This window comes from Rhinatrema bivittatum, chromosome 6 (genome assembly GCF_901001135.1).
Source record: "Rhinatrema bivittatum chromosome 6, aRhiBiv1.1, whole genome shotgun sequence".
In the NCBI taxonomy this organism is placed as follows: domain Eukaryota; kingdom Metazoa; phylum Chordata; class Amphibia; order Gymnophiona; family Rhinatrematidae; genus Rhinatrema; species Rhinatrema bivittatum.
Window position 1 is genome coordinate 39,988,503 of NC_042620.1, and position 19,305 is coordinate 40,007,807.

Below are 19,305 nucleotides of genomic sequence, written 5' to 3' on the forward strand. Positions count from 1 at the left end.
TCTCCCTTCAGCCCAGAGTCTCCCACCACTCTTCTTAGTCTCTTTCCAATCTCTTGAGTTCCCACCCTCCCCCAATCCATACCCAGTCTCTCAGCTCTCACCAACCCCCCATTCTCCAGCCCAATCCCACTGGCCCCCAAGTCCTCACTCAGTCTCCACTCTTCCTCCAAAACCTTACCCAATCCAGTCCCACTCTCCTCACAATCCACACCCAATCCCTAAGCCCTCACTAACCTCCTACTCACCCTCAAGTTCCCAGTCTCTCCCCCCACACACTTTATCTAATCCAGATCTCCGCTTTCACACTATTCCCCTCAGTCTCCAACATCCAACTCACCTGACTCTGGAATTCCCATTCTCCCCTGAAGTCTCCACTTCCTAGTCCCTAAGCTTTCACTTAGTTCTTCCCCAGAATTCCTTTTATTCCATGGAGCCCTCACTTCCCGGAACTTGTATCTTACACCTTTTATCACCCTCTTCTGTGCTCCAGCATCAGTGGGCAGTTGATCTAACCCTCCAACCTCTATCCACCGGCGTCCTCCTGCCCCCTCCCACTTTGTATCTACAGAGCCCCAAGCGGTTCACAAAGCAGACCATTAAACTGAACGGGAGGGGGTAGGAGCAACACTAGCAACTAGAAGCTTGCTGGATAGATGCATGACCACGGCACTGGGATGACTCTTTGATTTAGCAGTGGCCCTTTCTCTGGCACCTCAGGCCAGCTCTTTGGGGCTCCTGATTCTTTTCCACTGGTGTGGGGCTGCAGAAACTGACCTGCCTCTACTTTTGGCCTCACATGACCAGGCAGAGGCCAACATTGGGTAGGCCTTGGCTTCAAAATGGGTGGGCCACTGGGTGGCCCCAGTCCCACCTGTGGCTATGCCACTGGAATATGGACCTCTTAGCTGCTTAATAATAGAAGTGACTAAGTAGGAAGAGCTTGAAAAACCCCCTCAACACTATTATTTCCTAAGTATTAAATTAAAATCATAAGAAAAACAGATGTCCTTAATGATTTTATTTGTCCATAAAATTCCATTGCTTGTGTTTCTGCTTTGAGTATGCTCGATCTCTTCAATTGTGAGGTGAGGTAGTGAACAAAACGCTATGAAACATGTCTGTTCCACCTTGCAGAATGAACCATCTTTTCCACACTTTATTAAAATAAATTTTATGATTTAATGAAATGTTCATCGGTTCCTCTCCAAGGTATGGCATTGTTCAACGACCCTACTAATTCACACAAAGATCCAGGATTCTTGCTAGTATTAGAGCAAAGTATCAGGGCTCCAAATCCTATTGAGTGCCCATGATCCTAACAAACATATTGTATCGTAAACCAGAGTTTGCAATGAATGTAAACGCTAATGGAGGTCCACCTTTGGGCCTAGTGCCTCAGATATTCTGGTGTTGACCTTGGAATGATCCATAAACCCCAAAATTCTCATGATGAAGTGGAGGAGGAGCCTAGTGGTTGGAGCAGTAGGCGGACAATCAGGAAAGCCAGAGTTCAAATCTTACTTTTCCCCACTGATGCTCCTTGTGACCATGCCTCAAATTCAAACTTAAGGCCTGATTTACTAAGGCTTTTCTCTCAGTCTGTGTCTATGAGAAAAATGTTAATAAATGAGGCTGTTAGATTATAAGCCCTCTGGGGCAGTTATCTACCAACTGAATATAAATTTGTAACGTTCTTTGAGTTAAGATTTGGAAAGGAGAGGAATTAAATCCAAAATCCAACTACAATTACTTATTAGGGATGTGAATCGTGTCCTCGATCGTCTTAACGATCGATTTCGGCTGGGAGGGGGAGGGAATCGTATTGTTGCCGTTTGGGGGGGTAAAATATCGTGAAAAATCGTTAAAAATCGAAAAATCAAAAAATCGAAAAACCGGCACATTAAAACCCCCTAAAACCCACCCCCGACCCTTTAAATTAAATCCCCCACCCTCCCGAACCCCCCCCAAATAACTTAAATAACCTGCGGGTCCAGCGGCGGTCCGGAATGGCAGCGGTCCGGAACGGGCTCCTGCTCCTGAATCTTGTCGTCTTCAGCCGGCGCCATTTTGGAAAATGGCGGCGGCCATAGACGAAAAAGATTGGACGGCAGGAGGTCCTTCCGGACCCCCGCTGGACTTTTGGCAAGTCTCGTGGGGGTCAGGAGGCCCCCCACAAGCTGGCCAAAAGTTCCTGGAGGTCCAGCGGGGGTCAGGGAGCGATTTCCCGCCGCGAATCGTTTCGTACGGAAAATGGCGCCGGCAGGAGATCGACTGCAGGAGGTCGTTCAGCGAGGCGCCGGAACCCTCGCTGAACGACCTCCTGCAGTCGATCTCCTGCCGGCGCCATTTTCCGTACGAAAACGATTCGCGGCGGGAAATCGCTCCCTGACCCCCGCTGGACCTCCAGGAACTTTTGGCCAGCTTGTGGGGGGCCTCCTGACCCCCACGAGACTTGCCAAAAGTCCAGCGGGGGTCCGGAAGGACCTCCTGCCGTCCAATCTTTTTCGTCTATGGCCGCCGCCATTTTTTCGGCGCCATTTTGGAAAATGGCGCCGGCTGAAGACGACAAGATTCAGGAGCAGGAGCCCGTTCCGGACCGCTGCCGTTCCGGACCGCCGCTGGACCCGCAGGTTATTTAAGTTATTGGGGGTGGGTTCGGGAGGGTGGGGGATTTAATTTAAAGGGTCGGGGGTGGGTTTTAGGGGGTTTTAGTGTGCCGGCTCACGATTCTAACGATTTATAACGATAAATCGTTAGAATCTGTATTGTATTGTGTTCCATAACGGTTTAAGACGATATTAAAATTATCGGACGATAATTTTAATCGTCCTAAAACGATTCACATCCCTATTACTTATCACTTTTATCGTGCTAATTGACATATGTGGAACTTCCATAAGAGCTATAGACACCCATGAGAATTATGTCAACGTATAATACCTCTTATTAATACTTTATATGGTGTGTGATCATGTGAGAAGACATTCACTAATTAGAAATATGTGATTTCTATGCATATGTGTGTGTGAGATAAATTGGGAGAAGGGTAAGATGAATGGGAGCGTTGTGTCATGCCAAAATAAGGGTTTATAGGAGCTTGATCCCCAGTGCAGGTGAGACCGTGTGAATGAGTGTGTGTAGTGTGTGTGTGTGTGTGTGTGACTGAGAAGGACATGATGTTAGGGGGTTCACAGCTGTATGTAGACGCATCCTTCAGATACACTTGGTTATTCCCAATGTGACCAATGAAGGCACATGGCACAGACAGGCAATTTTACGTTTGTTGCGTGGTGAAATGCTTCACTTTGTTGTTTATGTCTAAGTAAAAAAAAAACAAAAACAGATTTCTTTTCATGGTGAGCTATACTAATTTTGGTTTTACCAATTCTTTTTATACCCATCACAGCTGGGCCCTTAACTTCAAGGAAGCACTGTAAAATACCAAAAGCCTTCACCCCGCTTTTTGAGGAAAATGAATACCAGAAGACTATGTTTGGTTTGGCACAGTAAAGGATCCACAGGAATTTAGCAAGTCACCGTTCACTGGGCTAGAAAGTGGGAGACTGAATGAAAAGTTAGATATCTATCTATCTATCTATCTATATATACCGGTATGTATATATATATATATATATATAAAAGACTTGTCAGTCAGTCGGTTACACTGTCATGTTTGTCTGTGGTGATGCCCTGAACAGTGGAAGGTGCACTTCACACACAAACACACACAGGCTCCCAAACACACACACACACACATAGAGGCTCCCCTCACACACTCATAGGCAAACACACAAAGAGGCAGGCACAGGCAGACACACACACAGGCACATGCACAGGCAGATACATGCACAGGCAGACACACATGAAGGCAGACACATACACGCATGAAGGCAGACACATATACAGACACACACAGGCACAACCTTCCCCCCCTCCCCGGGCACAGGCACACACATACACAGGCTGTTATAAACCAGACATCTTGAGCAACACTGGGTACTGTTTGCTAGTGGAATTATAAAGTATTGGGGGATGATCAGTCAATCATATTACTGAAAATGTATTTATATAAATAGATAAATTGGAAACTAAGCCCCCTGAGTATAGGAGGGATAGTCTAATGGCTAGACTAATTTATTTCTTTATTAATTATAGAGTGGAGGAGTAGCCTAGTGGTTAGAGCAGTAGGCTACAACCATGGAGACCAGGGTTTGAGTCCTACTGTTGCTCCTTGGGCAAGTCACTTTACCCTCCATTGCCTCAGGTATAAACTTAGATTCTAAGCTCTCTGGGGACAGGGCAATAACTACACTACCTGAATGTAATCTGCTTTAAAGTGCAAAAAGCAGAATATAAATGTATTTATATTCAGCTGATTTTTACATCAGTTATCCTCAGTGGATTACAATAATGAAAACATAAAATATATAACAGTGAAGAGAAACAATAACAATACCTCATAAAAACACATTTCAATAAATAATAGCTCCACATAAAAATAAAATAAAATCAAACAGTAATGGCTTTGGATCCTGGAGACCAGAGTTCAAATCCAGCTTTTGCCACTAATACACCTTAAGCAAGTCACTTCATCTCCTGTTACTCAACCTCTTCCTTCTATGGTGATTTACTGAAGCACACTGATGATAAAAAGGCTTATGCACGAAGAAGGAAATGTGGGAAGGGGCCAAGTCAATGAACTTGTTGAGGATTCTTGAGAAAAGGGATGATATGGAGCCCAAGACAAAAAAAATCAGCCAATTGAGTCATCCCAGATCTTTGTTAATATTCTTATAAAATGTAGTATTATCATAGTGCCATCTTGTGGTGAAATGAGGATTAATATCTTTCTTCATTGCCATCGTGAGCAAAGAACTGTGTTTGCCGTGTCAATCTACTTGGGAACATGGAATTAAGGATTAAAAAACAACTTGTAAGGAAGATCATTTTTACTGGACTGACTTAATATAATCTGTGATGAGCTTTCCAGAGTTACCCGCTGTTTATCAGTTACAGTGTAACCCAGTAACTAGTAAAACTGCGCTGTTTCTTCACTCACCTGTTGCCAAAGTGTAATGCAGAGTTTGTGCGTCATCTTCAATCTGGCACGTGTACATGTTTTAAAATCTTCAGTGATCCTCATGGGTCACACATAGCTGTAAAGAACAATTGTTTCTCTTGTACTTCTAGATGTGTATCTGCCCTTCAGGTAAGTTGTACATTGGGATCAGGGAAGGCAATTTTATCCAAATAAATGGGGTTTTTTTTAATAGCGCTCATCTTGTATACAGGTAAATGTGCTTGCATCATGCCGCAGTGTTCATATTTTTGCCCGCATTGAGCAGAGGAGCTCCCCAGGGCAGGGGACAGGGGCAAGAAACAAAGTAACACACCCAGTTTTGCATTTGCAAGACTTAAGTGCATCATTTTTCAGGGGGAGCAGAGAAAAGCAGGTGCAGGTGTCTGTGGTTACTTTTTCCTGGGGTAATTTCTGAAAGGAAAAGTACGGGCATCTTTTCCTTTCAAGAGCCGGTGCAAATCCTGTAGATTTTGCATCAGAACACACAGTTTGGGGAAATTGTCCTCTCAATGCTCAAGGTGAGTGATTTTCAAATGGACCGGATAGCGTTAAAGTCTGCGTGCCTTTTGTACCCACCCGCTTTACAGAATATTTGCAAAGCAAACTGATGCCCCTAGGTTTGCTTTGAAAATTTCTTGGGTTCTTGGTTGAGCGCATGCACGCATTACACCGTGCAAAATTACCCCCTGCTCTTCAGAAGACGTAAATTGTGCGATGGAATTTACACGTGCGGTCTTTAAAATACAAACATAGGTGCGCAAATCCCAACTCCGCCCCAGCTATTCCCCCCCGCCTGGAATGCCTCGTTGCAGTTTGTGTAACTACGCACGAAACAGGGTTGTGTTTGAAACTTAGTCTGGGGTTATTTTAGTACAGCCATTTAAGGCTTTGAAAATGATCCTTAAGTATCCCATAGAAAGGAAGAGATTTTACAAGTCGCTCTGGCATCCTGCGACTAACTGATCACCCCCTGGAAATCTGGAAGCTCGGGAGAAAGTTGGCAATCCGGCATTAAACGCCTTGGAAATTCTAGCAGATGGATATTGTTTGTGGGTTTTGCTTTCAGGAATTTTCATGGCTGATAGCTAAGCCACAGTCGCCTTCCCCTCGGGTGCTAATGAAATCTGACAAGTGCTTCGCACAGCTCATCGGATCTTATATTAATTCTGCATAGCAAAGAATCCACCAAAGGACAGAATATGATTCTTGGTAGCTGGAAATCTTCTGACTCTCTTCCTTGTCTTCAGGGATAGTGAACCCATTTAATCTGGACCCATCACCTCCATTCTCCCAGCTGCTTCAGGCACGTAGCTGTGTGGGAAGGTCTGGGACTGAGGGGAGCTCTGCTTCTTGTATTGCCTTCTGAGGTAAAAAGATCTCTTGTGCAATTGAAAGCTCAAGCCTTGCTGATCCCTTGGACTTAACTTCCCTGCTTCTTCCCATCTCTTTCCTAGGCGAACTAGGTGGCTGCCTAGAGTGCCACAGGAACAGTATTGGCTGGGCCATGGCTGCTGAAGAGAAGACGAGCAGTGTCAGTAGCCACTCAGGGCAAAGGAGGAGGAGGAACAGTATCTACCTCACAAATGGGAGAGGGGAGAGAGAAAAGGTTTCGGGACCTAAGGGGCATGTGCGTGAGAGAAAGAGAGAGAGACAGACAAACAGTGCATGTGTGTGAGAGTATGAGAGGGAGTGTGTGTATGTGTTAACATGAGAGAGCATGTGGGAGAGGAAGAGAGCATATGTGTAAAGAGAAAGCATGTGTGTGTGTGAGAGAGAGAAAGAGAGAACATGTGGGACAGAATGTGTGTGTGAGAGCATGAGAAAGAATGTGTCAGCATATGGGAGAGAGAGCATGTGTTATGTGTGTGAGAACATGTAGAAAAGAGAGCATATGTGTGTATGTTTGTGTGTTTAGGTGAGAGTAAGGAAAGTTTGTGCATCCCCCACCCCGCTAATTCACAATAATCTTAGGTGACTAGAAATCAAATGTTCCCAGGTATTAAGAGCAGGACATTTTTTTTAACTTATTATTTTTAATTATTGGCTGATATTTGATTATGTCTGCTGTTTTGAAATATTTTGGCTAATTTTTAAAAATTTGTATAAGATCTTTTATTTATTTATTGGATGTTATTTGATTCATCAACTGTTTTAAAATATTCTTTTTATTAGCATGGATTTACTATAATGATTGATGTTTACTGTTATTTAAAATTTAAATTTATTTATTTATTTTCGAGTTTAATGTTATCAGCTATGTACCCTTAGTTCATTTTATGCTCTCCTATTTTATTTTATTTTATAGTTTCTTTTAATGTTATGAGCTAACATACAATTAACTGATATAACAGTCTTTTAGTTGGAGCAGTTATAGTTTTAAAAGTAGCCGTGCGTATCTTATAAAATCCTGGATTGGCGCACGCAAGGCTGCCGATTTTGGGCAGCCGGCACGCGCCGAGCCGCGCAGCCTGCCTCCATTCCCTCCCCTCCCCTTCCCCTCCCTTCCCCTACCTAACCCACCCCCCCGGCCCTATCTAAACCCCCCCTACCTTTATCCATGGATTTACGCCTCCCGGAGGGAGACGTAAATCCACGCGCTCCAGCGGGCTGCTGGCGCGCCGAGACTCGACCCGGGGGCGGTTCTGGAAGGCGCGGCCACGCCCCCGGAACGCCCCGGGCCGAAACCACGCTAAATGAGCGAAGACCATTCAACTGAGTCGTTTAGACCCAGTAAATACAGTAAACCTAGAGGCACCAATAGTAAGCCACTGCATAGAGTTAGGTCACACTTTTGACCAATTACGTTGGACCATCCTGGAACAAGTATCACCAAACCCCTGCGGTGGAGACCTAAATCAATTTTTGAATTACCGCGAACAATGGTGGATCTACACTCTAGCAACACAATCCCCACAAGGTCTAAACGACTCAGTTGAATGGTCTTCGCTCATTTAGCGATCCTACGCCGTACAGCTTCACTTAATTGCTTGATTAATTCTTACATCAATTGGTTCCTTCTCAAGCCCAAGGTAGGTACAAAAGCAGTTCTGGAACATGGCGGATCCAGCTGTCAAGACAAAGCTGCAGCCAAGTAGCAGAATTTTTTCCGGGCAGATCTGGGAATCGTACGTATACAATAGACAGCAGCTATAATAGTGGTGTTCCTGCATACAAATACTAACTTAAAGATAAAAATTTCTTTTCACTATAGAATTGGCACTTTACGGCCCCTGAAGAAGCTGACAGAAACACGAGCCGTGTCGGGCCACCGCCAGCTTGATATCCCTGCTGCATCTACTGCTACGATAAGTAAAAAACTTTTACTGCCTTAAAAAGTTGAAAAATTCATAAAAAACAAAGCAAAATATACAAACCAGAGAAACCAATGATTATACTGAGTGTCGGTTTGTGACTTACCAGCAACCGCAGAAATATACTAGTGGCTTTCAGGGCTATCAAAGACGAAGCCCGCCATCTTATATGAGGTTTCTCCGGTCATACTTATGAAACTACATGGCATCAGACTCTGGAAATATGATGTTAATTTGAATATATAGTACAAAAGAATACATCATACACATACAGTTCTAAATTATAAGTATATGAGGGTTGTGGCATGTGTGTGTGTGTTTGATTACGGTATAGCTATATGTGTAGGAAGGGAGTATGGCTGTGAGGGAGTGAGTGTATGGGAGTGGGTGGGTTTGTGTTTCAAATGGGGACGTTATATGCATGGGTATATGTGTTCAGAGGTGTGGGTGTGTGTGTATGTGTGGAGGTGTGTAGGCATGGGAGTGTGTGGGAGGGATGGATGCATGTGAGGGTGTTGTGAGTGTATGTGACACTGTTGTGTGTATATGGGGGTTGTGGGCTGTGTGTTTATTTAGGAGTATGGTTGTATGTTTATATGTTGGTTGTGTTTTAATGTGGGAGTGTTGTTGGGGTAGGAGGCTGTCTAAATGTGTGTGTGTGTGTGTGTGTGTGTCTGTCTGTCTGTGTGGTGTGGTGTGTTTGGTTGATTTTCCTCCTGCTTCTGGATACATACTGCTGGTTATGAGCTTGGTCTGTTGCCAGCTTTGTAGCTTTCCTGTCCCAGAATGCGTGACAGGCAAAGGTACAATTAACAGAGGTTTATTCATTCCCAGGTCAGCTGAGGCTGGGAATGCTTCCAGGGCAGCATTCACAGATCCCTGGGGGTGTTGCATCCGTCGGTCTCAGATGGCTTCGCCCGACATGCCTCACCTCTATTTCAGCCTTCTCCACGAGCCTTGGGAGAATGGCGTCCATAGCATCTCCTTGCCGCACCCTCCGGATTCCCTGGAGCGGTTCTGGCGCGGCGTCCCGCCATGTTGACCTGAGGCCTCCTAGGGCGCGCACGCCTCACGTCTTGTAGCAGTGTTGGCGCAAACCTCGGGGGCGTCCCCCTCGAGAGACGTCACTGCTTCCGTATTCAAAAGGTTGCCCATTTGCTGACTCTCGCCAAGTTAACAACAGATTGGATGCGTTCCGGTCTGAAGCTGCTCTGCCGCTTCTACACTGCTGGAAGCTACCTTCACCCTCCAGGGTTCTACTAACCCGGGTACCCGCTCCTCGGGGGCCTTTGCTTATTTCCAAGTGCCTTTCCTAAATACAGGTACTCGCTCCTCAAGGGCCTGTGTGTCTATCCTGGTGCCTGCTACCAATTCTTCACCCTGCTGGAGCACTACCTATCAGCTACAGAGAGTGAGTACAACTTCTCCCAGTCTGTCCATCTACAGCTCCTCGCTGCTCATCTGCATCAGGCCCTACACCACCATTGTGGAACGGGTCTCCTCTACTGAGAATTACAGACTGTTAATACCTATCCTCTCTCTACTGCTCATTGGGAACTCTATCTACTCAGCTACCAGGGAGTGTGTACTAACATCTGCCAGTTTGTCTCTCCTACAGTGCCTTACTGGACATCTGCATCGGGACCTTACTCCACCATTGTGGGACGGGTCTCCTACGCCAAGGATCACAGACTGTTGTTATCTAATCTACTCTCTACTGCCACCTCTGGTGGACCACACTAGCTGTATAATAAAAGATATATTCTCTGTGTTTGTGCTATTGAGTCTAGCCCGGTGCTTCAGTTCCCTACGGGGCTCCTCCCCGTAGGAGATACCATCACTGTTGCCCTTGAGAATCCACCAAACACCTCGATATCATAACAGGTAGAGGAAGTCCCTGCCATTGTACAAAGCAACATCTAGTGGACAGACTTATGGTCCACATTAGCTGGGTTTGGGAGGGAACTGTGACTCATGGTCCCTGGTCACTGCAATGACTAAGTTGAATTGAGAAGGAGATATAAAATACGAGGAAAATTCCTGAGTGGTTGCAAATGAACGCTCATATTGTCATAACTCAACAGAGACCGCTTCCAACTGAGCTAAAGCTCAGAGGAGAAGGATGAAACTGCCAGGCCAAAAAAAGCAGAGGTTTATTCAGGAGCTAAGGCCCTGCCTATGTCACTTACAAAGGCACACATAATCTGCAGCAGATGCACAGAGCGCTAAAAGCCAGAATGTGTTTAACTGTCACCTCCTAATAGAATCTAATGTTTGAAAGGAAGGAAGCCAGAGTGATGGCGCAATGGTGACACCTAGTGGCTGGATTTATGATTCCTGATGCCGGAAGGAGCCGTGTGGCATGGCCCTCCTGCTGAGAGCTCGGGCTGCAATGGTTGGAGTAAAGCAAGTTTGGAGGAGATAGAAAAAAAGGGGGAAAAACATATCTCTTAATGTGGGCATGCAGGACCTCACTCGCTCGCAACCACCCCCTTACAATCCAATAATCACAGACACATTTCATTGTGGGTAAAACAAGGCCGCAGCTTTAATCATTCAGTGGTCCGAGCTTATATCCACACATTAACACCAACAACTAGGACTTTGGTATTGCCCAGCCCCCACCAGACTATCCGCCACCTTCCGGCAGGATAGCCTAACCAGCCTCTCTGTTACACTCTTTGGCCCCAACACGCCAGGTTCCGACTCCCGCCACACTCTCCTGCAAGGAGCCAACCCAGGTGTACTCCCGCCTCCAACTTGCAAGGAGTCTGGCCAAGCGGCCCCCGCCTCATCCGGCAAGGAGCCACACCCTGACAACAGCCCTCAGTTGTCAACCACCGTCGGCTTTACCAAAATCCAAATAACTTGAACAACAAAATTGAACAGTTATGGCTCGGACCAACCGCCCCCGCTGCGACAAATCCCCCAAACAAAACTGCAATTCCCCAACAACAATCGCCTAGGACTAAGGGTGGGTGGGAGGGTCGCGCGAACCTTCTGCCCCTCTCTCGCTCGCAGCTACCGACTGAAGCCCGCGTTACTAAAACTGCTTAACCAGCAGTTTGAATTTTCTCCCCACCTATCCCAGCTCTCCACGCTTACTCCTTCTGCCCCCCCCCCCCTTGCACCTAAAGCCAATCACTGCATTCCACGACTCTATGACACTCGCCTTCAGTCCCCCCCTCCCCCCTCCTTCACGTACTTCACGTTGCAGCCCTACTTGTGTCCCCACGTTGTTTTCACCTCCGTCTATTCCACCTTCCCCCCCCCCCCCCTCTCCAACCACACGCGCCTCGCCTCTGAAGTGAGCCTGCGCCCACATTACGCCGCCCGGCCGGACACGGGGTCCGGCTGGTCTTCCATAATGTGGGCATGCAGGACCTCACTCGCTCGCAACCACCCCCTTACAATCCAATAATCACAGACACATTTCATTGTGGGTAAAACAAGGCCGCAGCTTTAATCATTCAGTGGTCCGAGCTTATATCCACACATTAACACCAACAACTAGGACTTTGGTATTGCCCAGCCCCCACCAGACTATCCGCCACCTTCCGGCAGGATAGCCTAACCAGCCTCTCTGTTACACTCTTTGGCCCCAACACGCCAGGTTCCGACTCCCGCCACACTCTCCTGCAAGGAGCCAACCCAGGTGTACTCCCGCCTCCAACTTGCAAGGAGTCTGGCCAAGCGGCCCCCGCCTCATCCGGCAAGGAGCCACACCCTGACAACAGCCCTCAGTTGTCAACCACCGTCGGCTTTACCAAAATCCAAATAACTTGAACAACAAAATTGAACAGTTATGGCTCGGACCAACCGCCACAGGCACAGGCATATAATGCCCTGTGACCCCCAAAGATGCGGCCTCGCTTTACAGAGGAAATAACTCCTCTAAGACCTCCTGAATGGAGTTCAGGAACAAGTCTAATCCTAGAAAAGACAGGTGAACCCCATCATCTCGGAACAAACCTGTTACCTTACCCCATGACCAGGCATACTTAATATGCCGACCACCCAAGCGCTCCAACCAAGTCCCGATTTGTTGGTTTGCCTTGGACCTACACCGTTTCCATCTGATGTTATCCAATTCAGCAGGCCTCACCACAATATCAGACCAGCATAAGATCGTCGTCGGCAGCAAAATAGATATAGTCATTAAGTCCTTACGGACATTGCTAATGAAGTGCTTGCCCGACATCTTACCCCAGTCGTTACCCCCCAAATGAACTACCAAGACCCGAGGAGCTGCCCGACGCTCTCGCTCCTTCCTAACATAAGGAACAAGTTCGTCCCACAGCATACCCCTCCGGCCAAGCCAGATAACCCGAACCCCCCTTCGTTGTAAGTCCAAGTGAGGGCCGTAAGGACGGCCGCAGGCGTGTCTGTGACCCCAGTAAGTAAACGAATGACCAATGATCCAAACTGTCATGGGCTCAGACGCAGCACCTGCAAAGAAACTAGAGTTAGCAAAGATCAATCATGCCCAGAATCTGGGCGAACATAACTCTTATAGGCCCCGGAACGCCACCGGCCTATCCTCTGTATGACCCCTCCAGGCACACCCGCCGTTGCCGCCGATGTAGCGGCCCCAATGCGGAACGAATGTGTTCCAAACCTGCGCCCCTCCAAACCGACAGCATACAATGCTGCGCGCAGTACCGTCTCGAATTGATACTTGGTTAATGGCCTCCGGTTCTCGTGCACTAGAAATTGCATTGCTACCTCCGGCCGCACCCTACAATACCCAGCTGCATTTCTAACCGGGCAGGACGTCAAACCTGGAACCCTGGATAACAACACGGAGGCTCCACGACCCCTCTGATCCGTCTTAGATCGCGGAATTACTATCAATACTGCTCTGTTCGTGACTACCACATTCCGCGCCAAAATCCCTGGGTAATCAGTACTGGAGGCTGAGCGAGCCACCAACTCGCTAATCCTAAAGGCCCCGAAAAAAGCGAATACGAAAGCAACTCGAAACAATAGTGTCTCATAAGGGGAAAAGCACACTGCAGACAACGCCTCCCATAACAGCATCAAGATATCATGTGTAATGGGCAAACGCTGATCAATTCTGCTCTGCGTTGTCCGCGACCAACCCCTCAACAGACGCCGAACTATAAAACGACCCGAAGGAAAGCCCCAACCATGTGCCTTCATAAAAAAGGAAAACCCCGCCAGCTGGCGGCCTACTGCAGCCTGCGAACACCCACTCGCCCGAGCACGCTCAATGAAACGTACCAATGCCATATCCGAGATCGGACCCCCCGCCCAGCCCAAGGAACACAAAAACGCTGAGACTCGTCGGGCCCCCCCTACATAACCTGTCCACGTGGAGGGCGCTAATGAATCTCGCAGCATTTTCCAGGACTCTGGGAACCAAATTTCCAAAGGAAAGACGGCACCGGGGTTCCGCATGACTCCGCTTCTGGGGCGAGTTCTCGAAACAAGTCCCACTTGAAACGAGAAAGAGAGTCAGCCACACTGTTAGAAACTCCAGGCACGTGTCGAGCCCATACTGTTACATTTAAGGACATACAACGCAAAATCAGCTCGCGCAATAACTCTGACACTCTGATGCAACGCGCCGATCTCTTATTTATGACCTCAACCACCCCCTGATTATCGCTCCAAAATACCACTCTCTTTCCTGCCAACTGAGCGCCCCAAATATACACTGCCACTACAATTGGAAATAATTCCAAGAAAGCTATATTTTTTGTAACTCCAGACGTAATCCAGTCCTCCGGCCAACCTGCTGCGCACCAAGCCCCTCGAAAATAAGCCCCGAAACCTAACGAACCCGCTGCGTCGGTGAACAGCTCCAAATCATGATTTGACCGCGGATTAGATTGCCACAACGCCTCCCCATTAAAATCCTCCAAAAACCTATCCCAAAGTCTCAGATCTTCCCGCAAAAAACAAGAATTTCGCACACGATGATGCGGTTTTCTTAAACCGGACATAGCATGTGATAACCTGCGCAAAAACACTCTGCCCATAGGAATCACCCGACAGGCGAAATTTAGACTACCAACGAGTGACTGTAACTCTCGTAAAGACAACTTAGGCCGACCAACAGCCCCACGCACCATGTCCCTTAACAGCTGAACCTTATCCTCCGGTAACCGCGATACCATAGCTACCGAATCCAGCTCAATTCCCAAAAATACCAATGAAGTACTAGGTCCTTCTGTTTTACTGACCGAAAGAGGAATCCCGAAATCATTGGCCACCTCTTGAAAACAATTCATCAAACTGAGACAATCACCCGAACCAGCCCTTCCCACAAATAGAAAATCATCCAAATAATGTACCACGAGTCTCGATCCCGACCTCTTCTGTACCACCCAGTGCACAAATGTACTGAAGGCTTCAAAATAAGAGCATGCTATAGAACAACCCATAGGCATACACTTATCAAAGTAAAACTGCTGCTGAAAGCGGAACCCTAACAGGTGAAAACTATCAGGATGAACCGGCAACAAACGAAATGCCGCTTCTATGTCCGCTTTCGCCATTAAAGCCCCTGGGCCACACTGCCGAACTATTCGCACTGCGGAGTCAAAAGATGCGTATCGCACCGTGCATAATTCCCTCGGGATACCATCATTCACAGACCTCCCTTCGGGGAAAGACAAATTATGAATTAATCTAAACTTGCCCGGATCCTTTTTTGGAATCACAGCTAAAGGCGATAGGACCAAATCACGGAACGGAATCACATTAAAGGGACCTGCAATACGGCCCAGTCCTATTTCCCCCAGCAACTTTTCCCTTACCACCGCTAGCATACGCCGAACCGACGGGCAATTGACCCCACCCCCAACTTCCCCCTGTCCTTGAAACGGTATTTTAAAACCATAACGAAAACCCTGATCTAACAACTCCGCCACCTTTATACGCGGGTACAGCCGTAACCATGGCAACATCGCGGTTAAACAGATAGGTGTATGTGCTCGCTCAAAGACCCGGTCTACTGGCACCTTTTGCAGGTTGTGCTGTGGCCGGTCCGTCCCCTTGACGCTTTGAACACTTGGACACTGGGTGACCGGCTCCACACACGGAACAAGCGTGCCGGAACTTACAGTCCGGGAAAATACACGTGGAGCGATTAAATCTCCAACACACATCACTGCGCCCCGCGCCCCCCTTTCCAACACTACTGCCGGGCACGTCCCTCCGAAAGGACCTCCCAGGCCCAGTACCAGCCACTAACCCCTGCCCCATACTACCTGAGGACGGTTTTGCAGCCATCTGCGTTAGCCAGAGTCCAACATCCTGAGTACCCCAGGAGATAAACTTATTTTCTTCCATACGATCCCGGAATCGCTCATCATAATTAAGCCAGGACCAACCTTCGTAAGTCTTACTGGCCGCTAGGATTGCATCTGCATAAGATAACAACGCCCCATACTGTGACGGATCTTTCTTCCCCACTACACTTGCTAGCCGCAGAAAAGCCCTTGTCCAATTATGAATATTTCGTGCCACCTTAATCGGGGCCCCTACAAATTGATCTCTCTTATTCCTCTTCTTCTTATCCTTACGCTTACCACGCCTGCCCTCCAGCAGCTGAAAAATATCAATGAACTGCCTACGCCTAATTCGTCTACGAATGGAACGCGGAACCTCCTCCCATAACTCCGTAAAAGCCACCAAAGCCGGGGCACCACGTACTGTGGCCCCTCCGACTGCTCCCCCCTGAACCGCTGCTCCCGAATCCGAAGAGGTATCAGAAGATGACGAAGAGGACGACGACGACGAGGACGAATCCGATGAACTAGAGCGCCCCCTCTTTCTCTTTTTCTTAGACTTCCCAGACTTTGAAGACCCCCGTTTCCTATCCACCCCCCCTTCCTTAACACTTGGTAACACTTCGCTGCCACCTGCGTCCTTGCCATCCTGCTTCCCCCCCTCCCTCTCTTCTGCCCCCCTCACACATGCAGCTCCACCTCTGTCCTGTCTAGGGAAAATAATAAACTCACCAGTCTGTTCAGGCTCCACAGGCAGCACATCATCCATGTATAACTGCTCTCGCCGACCCCTGCCTGCCGTCACTGGCGCGTCATTGCGCCAAGCCTCCCATTGAGATGGGCCAGGTATTTCACCATCATCCTCTGCCAAATTCCCCTGTGGAAAAACAGCAGGAGCAGGAGACGGAACAGGAGCCGGCGCAATATCCCAAATTCTCTCCACCTCCAACCCCCCAAACTCCCCAAAACTGCTCGCACATCCCCTGTCCACAGACCTCCCTCTACCAAGGTCATCTCTTCCCCTCCCGATTCTCCCCCCTCCATTCAAACGCCGGCGAGAACCCCCAGTCAATCTACGATTACCTCTTTGCCCCATGCAGTGCCTGCTTACCCCCCCCAACATCCCCCTTGCCAGTTCTGGAACCAATAACGTATTACTCACCCTCTCCCCTCTCACAGCCATGCCCCTCCCCAACATGCTACCGGCACCCCTTGCCCTGCGCTCCTCCGCTCCACTTAACCGCCCTACCATCGCTCCCTTACCCCCCTGACCACGAAACCTAGTTTTGTATAAAGCTCCCATAGACACAGCACTCTCACCAAATGAACCTTCATCAGGGCCAGGAAAGCGCTCTGCAGCATCAGAAATCATTTCTGCAGCTAGAATGGGCTCACAGCTCTTAGAAGCTGCCTTTCCAGACTTCCCCTTAGCCCGAGGCCTCACAGCTCTACCGCCCCTCCCCCTCACCACACCCAGCTCTGCAGACCTCTCAATTAACAGCAACGGTCCCTCCCTTTCAATCTCCACACCTCCTCTATCCGCCCCCCGAGCTAACGATCGTGCTCCTCCCCGCTCTGCAACGCCAAAGTCGCTCACCCATTCTGGGATCAGCACACCGTCGCCTGCTGCCTCCTCCCCCGGCACCCATGCGGCTTCCTCTGACTCCAGGAACGCAGCCACACCACCATCGAGCTCCTCCTCCTCCCAATCGGGCCTCTTGCCAGCCATGCTGCCGTCAGCACACGAGCACTGGAAGTTTACAGCTGCAAAAAATGCCTGCGATCTCCGAACAGTCCCCAACGAACAATCACACAGGAACCAGCAACAAAAGGTATGTTAAGATCGCGCGAACCTTCTGCCCCTCTCTCGCTCGCAGCTACCGACTGAAGCCCGCGTTACTAAAACTGCTTAACCAGCAGTTTGAATTTTCTCCCCACCTATCCCAGCTCTCCACGCTTACTCCTTCTGCCCCCCCCCCCTTGCACCTAAAGCCAATCACTGCATTCCACGACTCTATGACACTCGCCTTCAGTCCCCCCCCTCCCCCCTCCTTCACGTACTTCACGTTGCAGCCCTACTTGTGTCCCCACGTTGTTTTCACCTCCGTCTATTCCACCTTCCCCCCCCCCCCCCCTCTCCAACCACACGCGCCTCGCCTCTGAAGTGAGCCTGCGCCCACATTACGCCGCCCGGCCGGACACGGGGTCCGGCTGGTCTTCCAGAGTAGTTGTGAATGAAAATTAATGGCACCAGGATACCAGCCCTGGTTCTGGATGAGCTGCAATTACAAAGGAGCAGTATGAAACTGCCAGGTCAAAAAAAACCCACCAAACCATAGAAGAATGGCTTGCACTTTCCAGAACAGTAACCAAGAAAAATATTTTAACTAGCAGGCAATTATTTGTGTAAGAATTCAGTTTAATGCTATCATTTTTCAATGTATCAATGCACCATGAACATAGAGACAGAGAAATGATGGCAGAAGAGGACCAAATGGTCCATCCAGTCTGCCTAAGAAGCTTAGGGTAGTATTTGATGTGCCATGCAGGTTCCTCCCATGCTTATCAGTTTCCCAGACCATAAACGTTGGTTTCTGTTTGAATACAATTCCCATTAACCTTTGCCACTGAAGCAGAGAGCAATGTTGGAGTTGCATCTAAGTTTCAGGCTTATTGGTTAAGAGTAGTAAGCATTGTATCAGCAAGTTAACCCTATGCTTATTTGTTTCCCCAGACCGTAAAAGTCAGGGTCCTCGCTGGTTGCTGTTCAAATCCAATTCCCATTTTCCCCCTTTTCCACTTGCATTGAAGCAGAGAACGGTAATGGATTTGCATCAACAGGCTTATTGGTTAAGGTAGCAACCGCCACACCAGCAAGTTACCCCCATGCACTCTTTTCTTCATTTCCATCCTCTAACCTTTAGGGATCCACAGTGTTTATCCCATGCCCCTTTGAATTCCTTCACCACCACCTCTGGAAGAGCATTCACCATCCTTTCCATGAAGAAACATTTCCTGATGTTGGTTCTGTGTCGTCATCCCTGGAGTTTCATTTTGTGACCCATAGTTCTACTGATTTCTTTTCAACAGAAAAGATTTGTTGAATGTGCATCATTAAAACCTTTCAGGTATCTGAAGTTCTGTATTATGATATGGTATTTAACCATGAAGGTCGGTATAGAAAAATGTTAAATAAATAAATAAATAAATAAATAAATAAATAAATATCTCTCTTGCACCCCCTCTCTTTCAGGATATACATATTCATAGCCTTCAGTCTCTCCTCACAGGTCTTCTGATACAGACTCCACACCATTTTGGTCACTATTCTCTGAACTGCCTCCATCCTGTCTTTGTCCCTTTTGAGATATGGGCTCCAGAACTCAATAGAGTACTCCAAGTAAGGCCTCATCAAGGGCCTATACAAGGGGATTATCACCTCCTTTTTCTTTCTGGTTATTCCTTTTTCTATGCAGCCCAGCATTCTTCTGGCTTTAGTTATTGCTTTGTCACATTGCTTCACCATCTTCAGATCTCCAGACACTATTACCCCAGATCCTTCTCTTGGTCTGTGCACATCAGTCTTTCATTCCCCCACCACATATAACTCTTTTGGATTACTGCACCCCAGATGCATGATTCTGCACTTCTTGGC

The 19,305-nt window shown here is 48.0% G+C and overlaps 1 protein-coding gene across 1 annotated transcript; it reads right to left on the reverse strand.

Moving 5' to 3' along the window:
• Positions 1-11,671: 11,671 nt before the first annotated feature.
• LOC115093553 lies at positions 11,672-17,379 on the reverse strand. The gene is made up of 2 exons (XM_029605420.1): positions 16,383-17,379; positions 11,672-12,840 (listed from the first exon to the last, which is right to left on the reverse strand). Exons 1-2 carry the CDS (start codon positions 17,377-17,379, stop codon positions 12,266-12,268), a joined length of 1,572 nt encoding a protein of 523 aa, XP_029461280.1. The 3' UTR covers positions 11,672-12,265.
• Between the last annotated feature and the right edge of the window lie 1,926 nt (positions 17,380-19,305).

Bases quoted from the DNA above. Each gene is read 5' to 3' on its own strand.
- LOC115093553 (XM_029605420.1), bottom strand. From the start codon at position 17,379: ATGGCTGGCAAGAGGCCCGATTGGGAGGAGGAGGAGCTCGATGGTGGT. The intron at 12,841-16,382 runs GTGAGTTTATTA...GTTTCTTTGCAG, and splicing joins TGTGGAGCCTGAACAGACTG to GTGCTGCGTCTGAGCCCATG.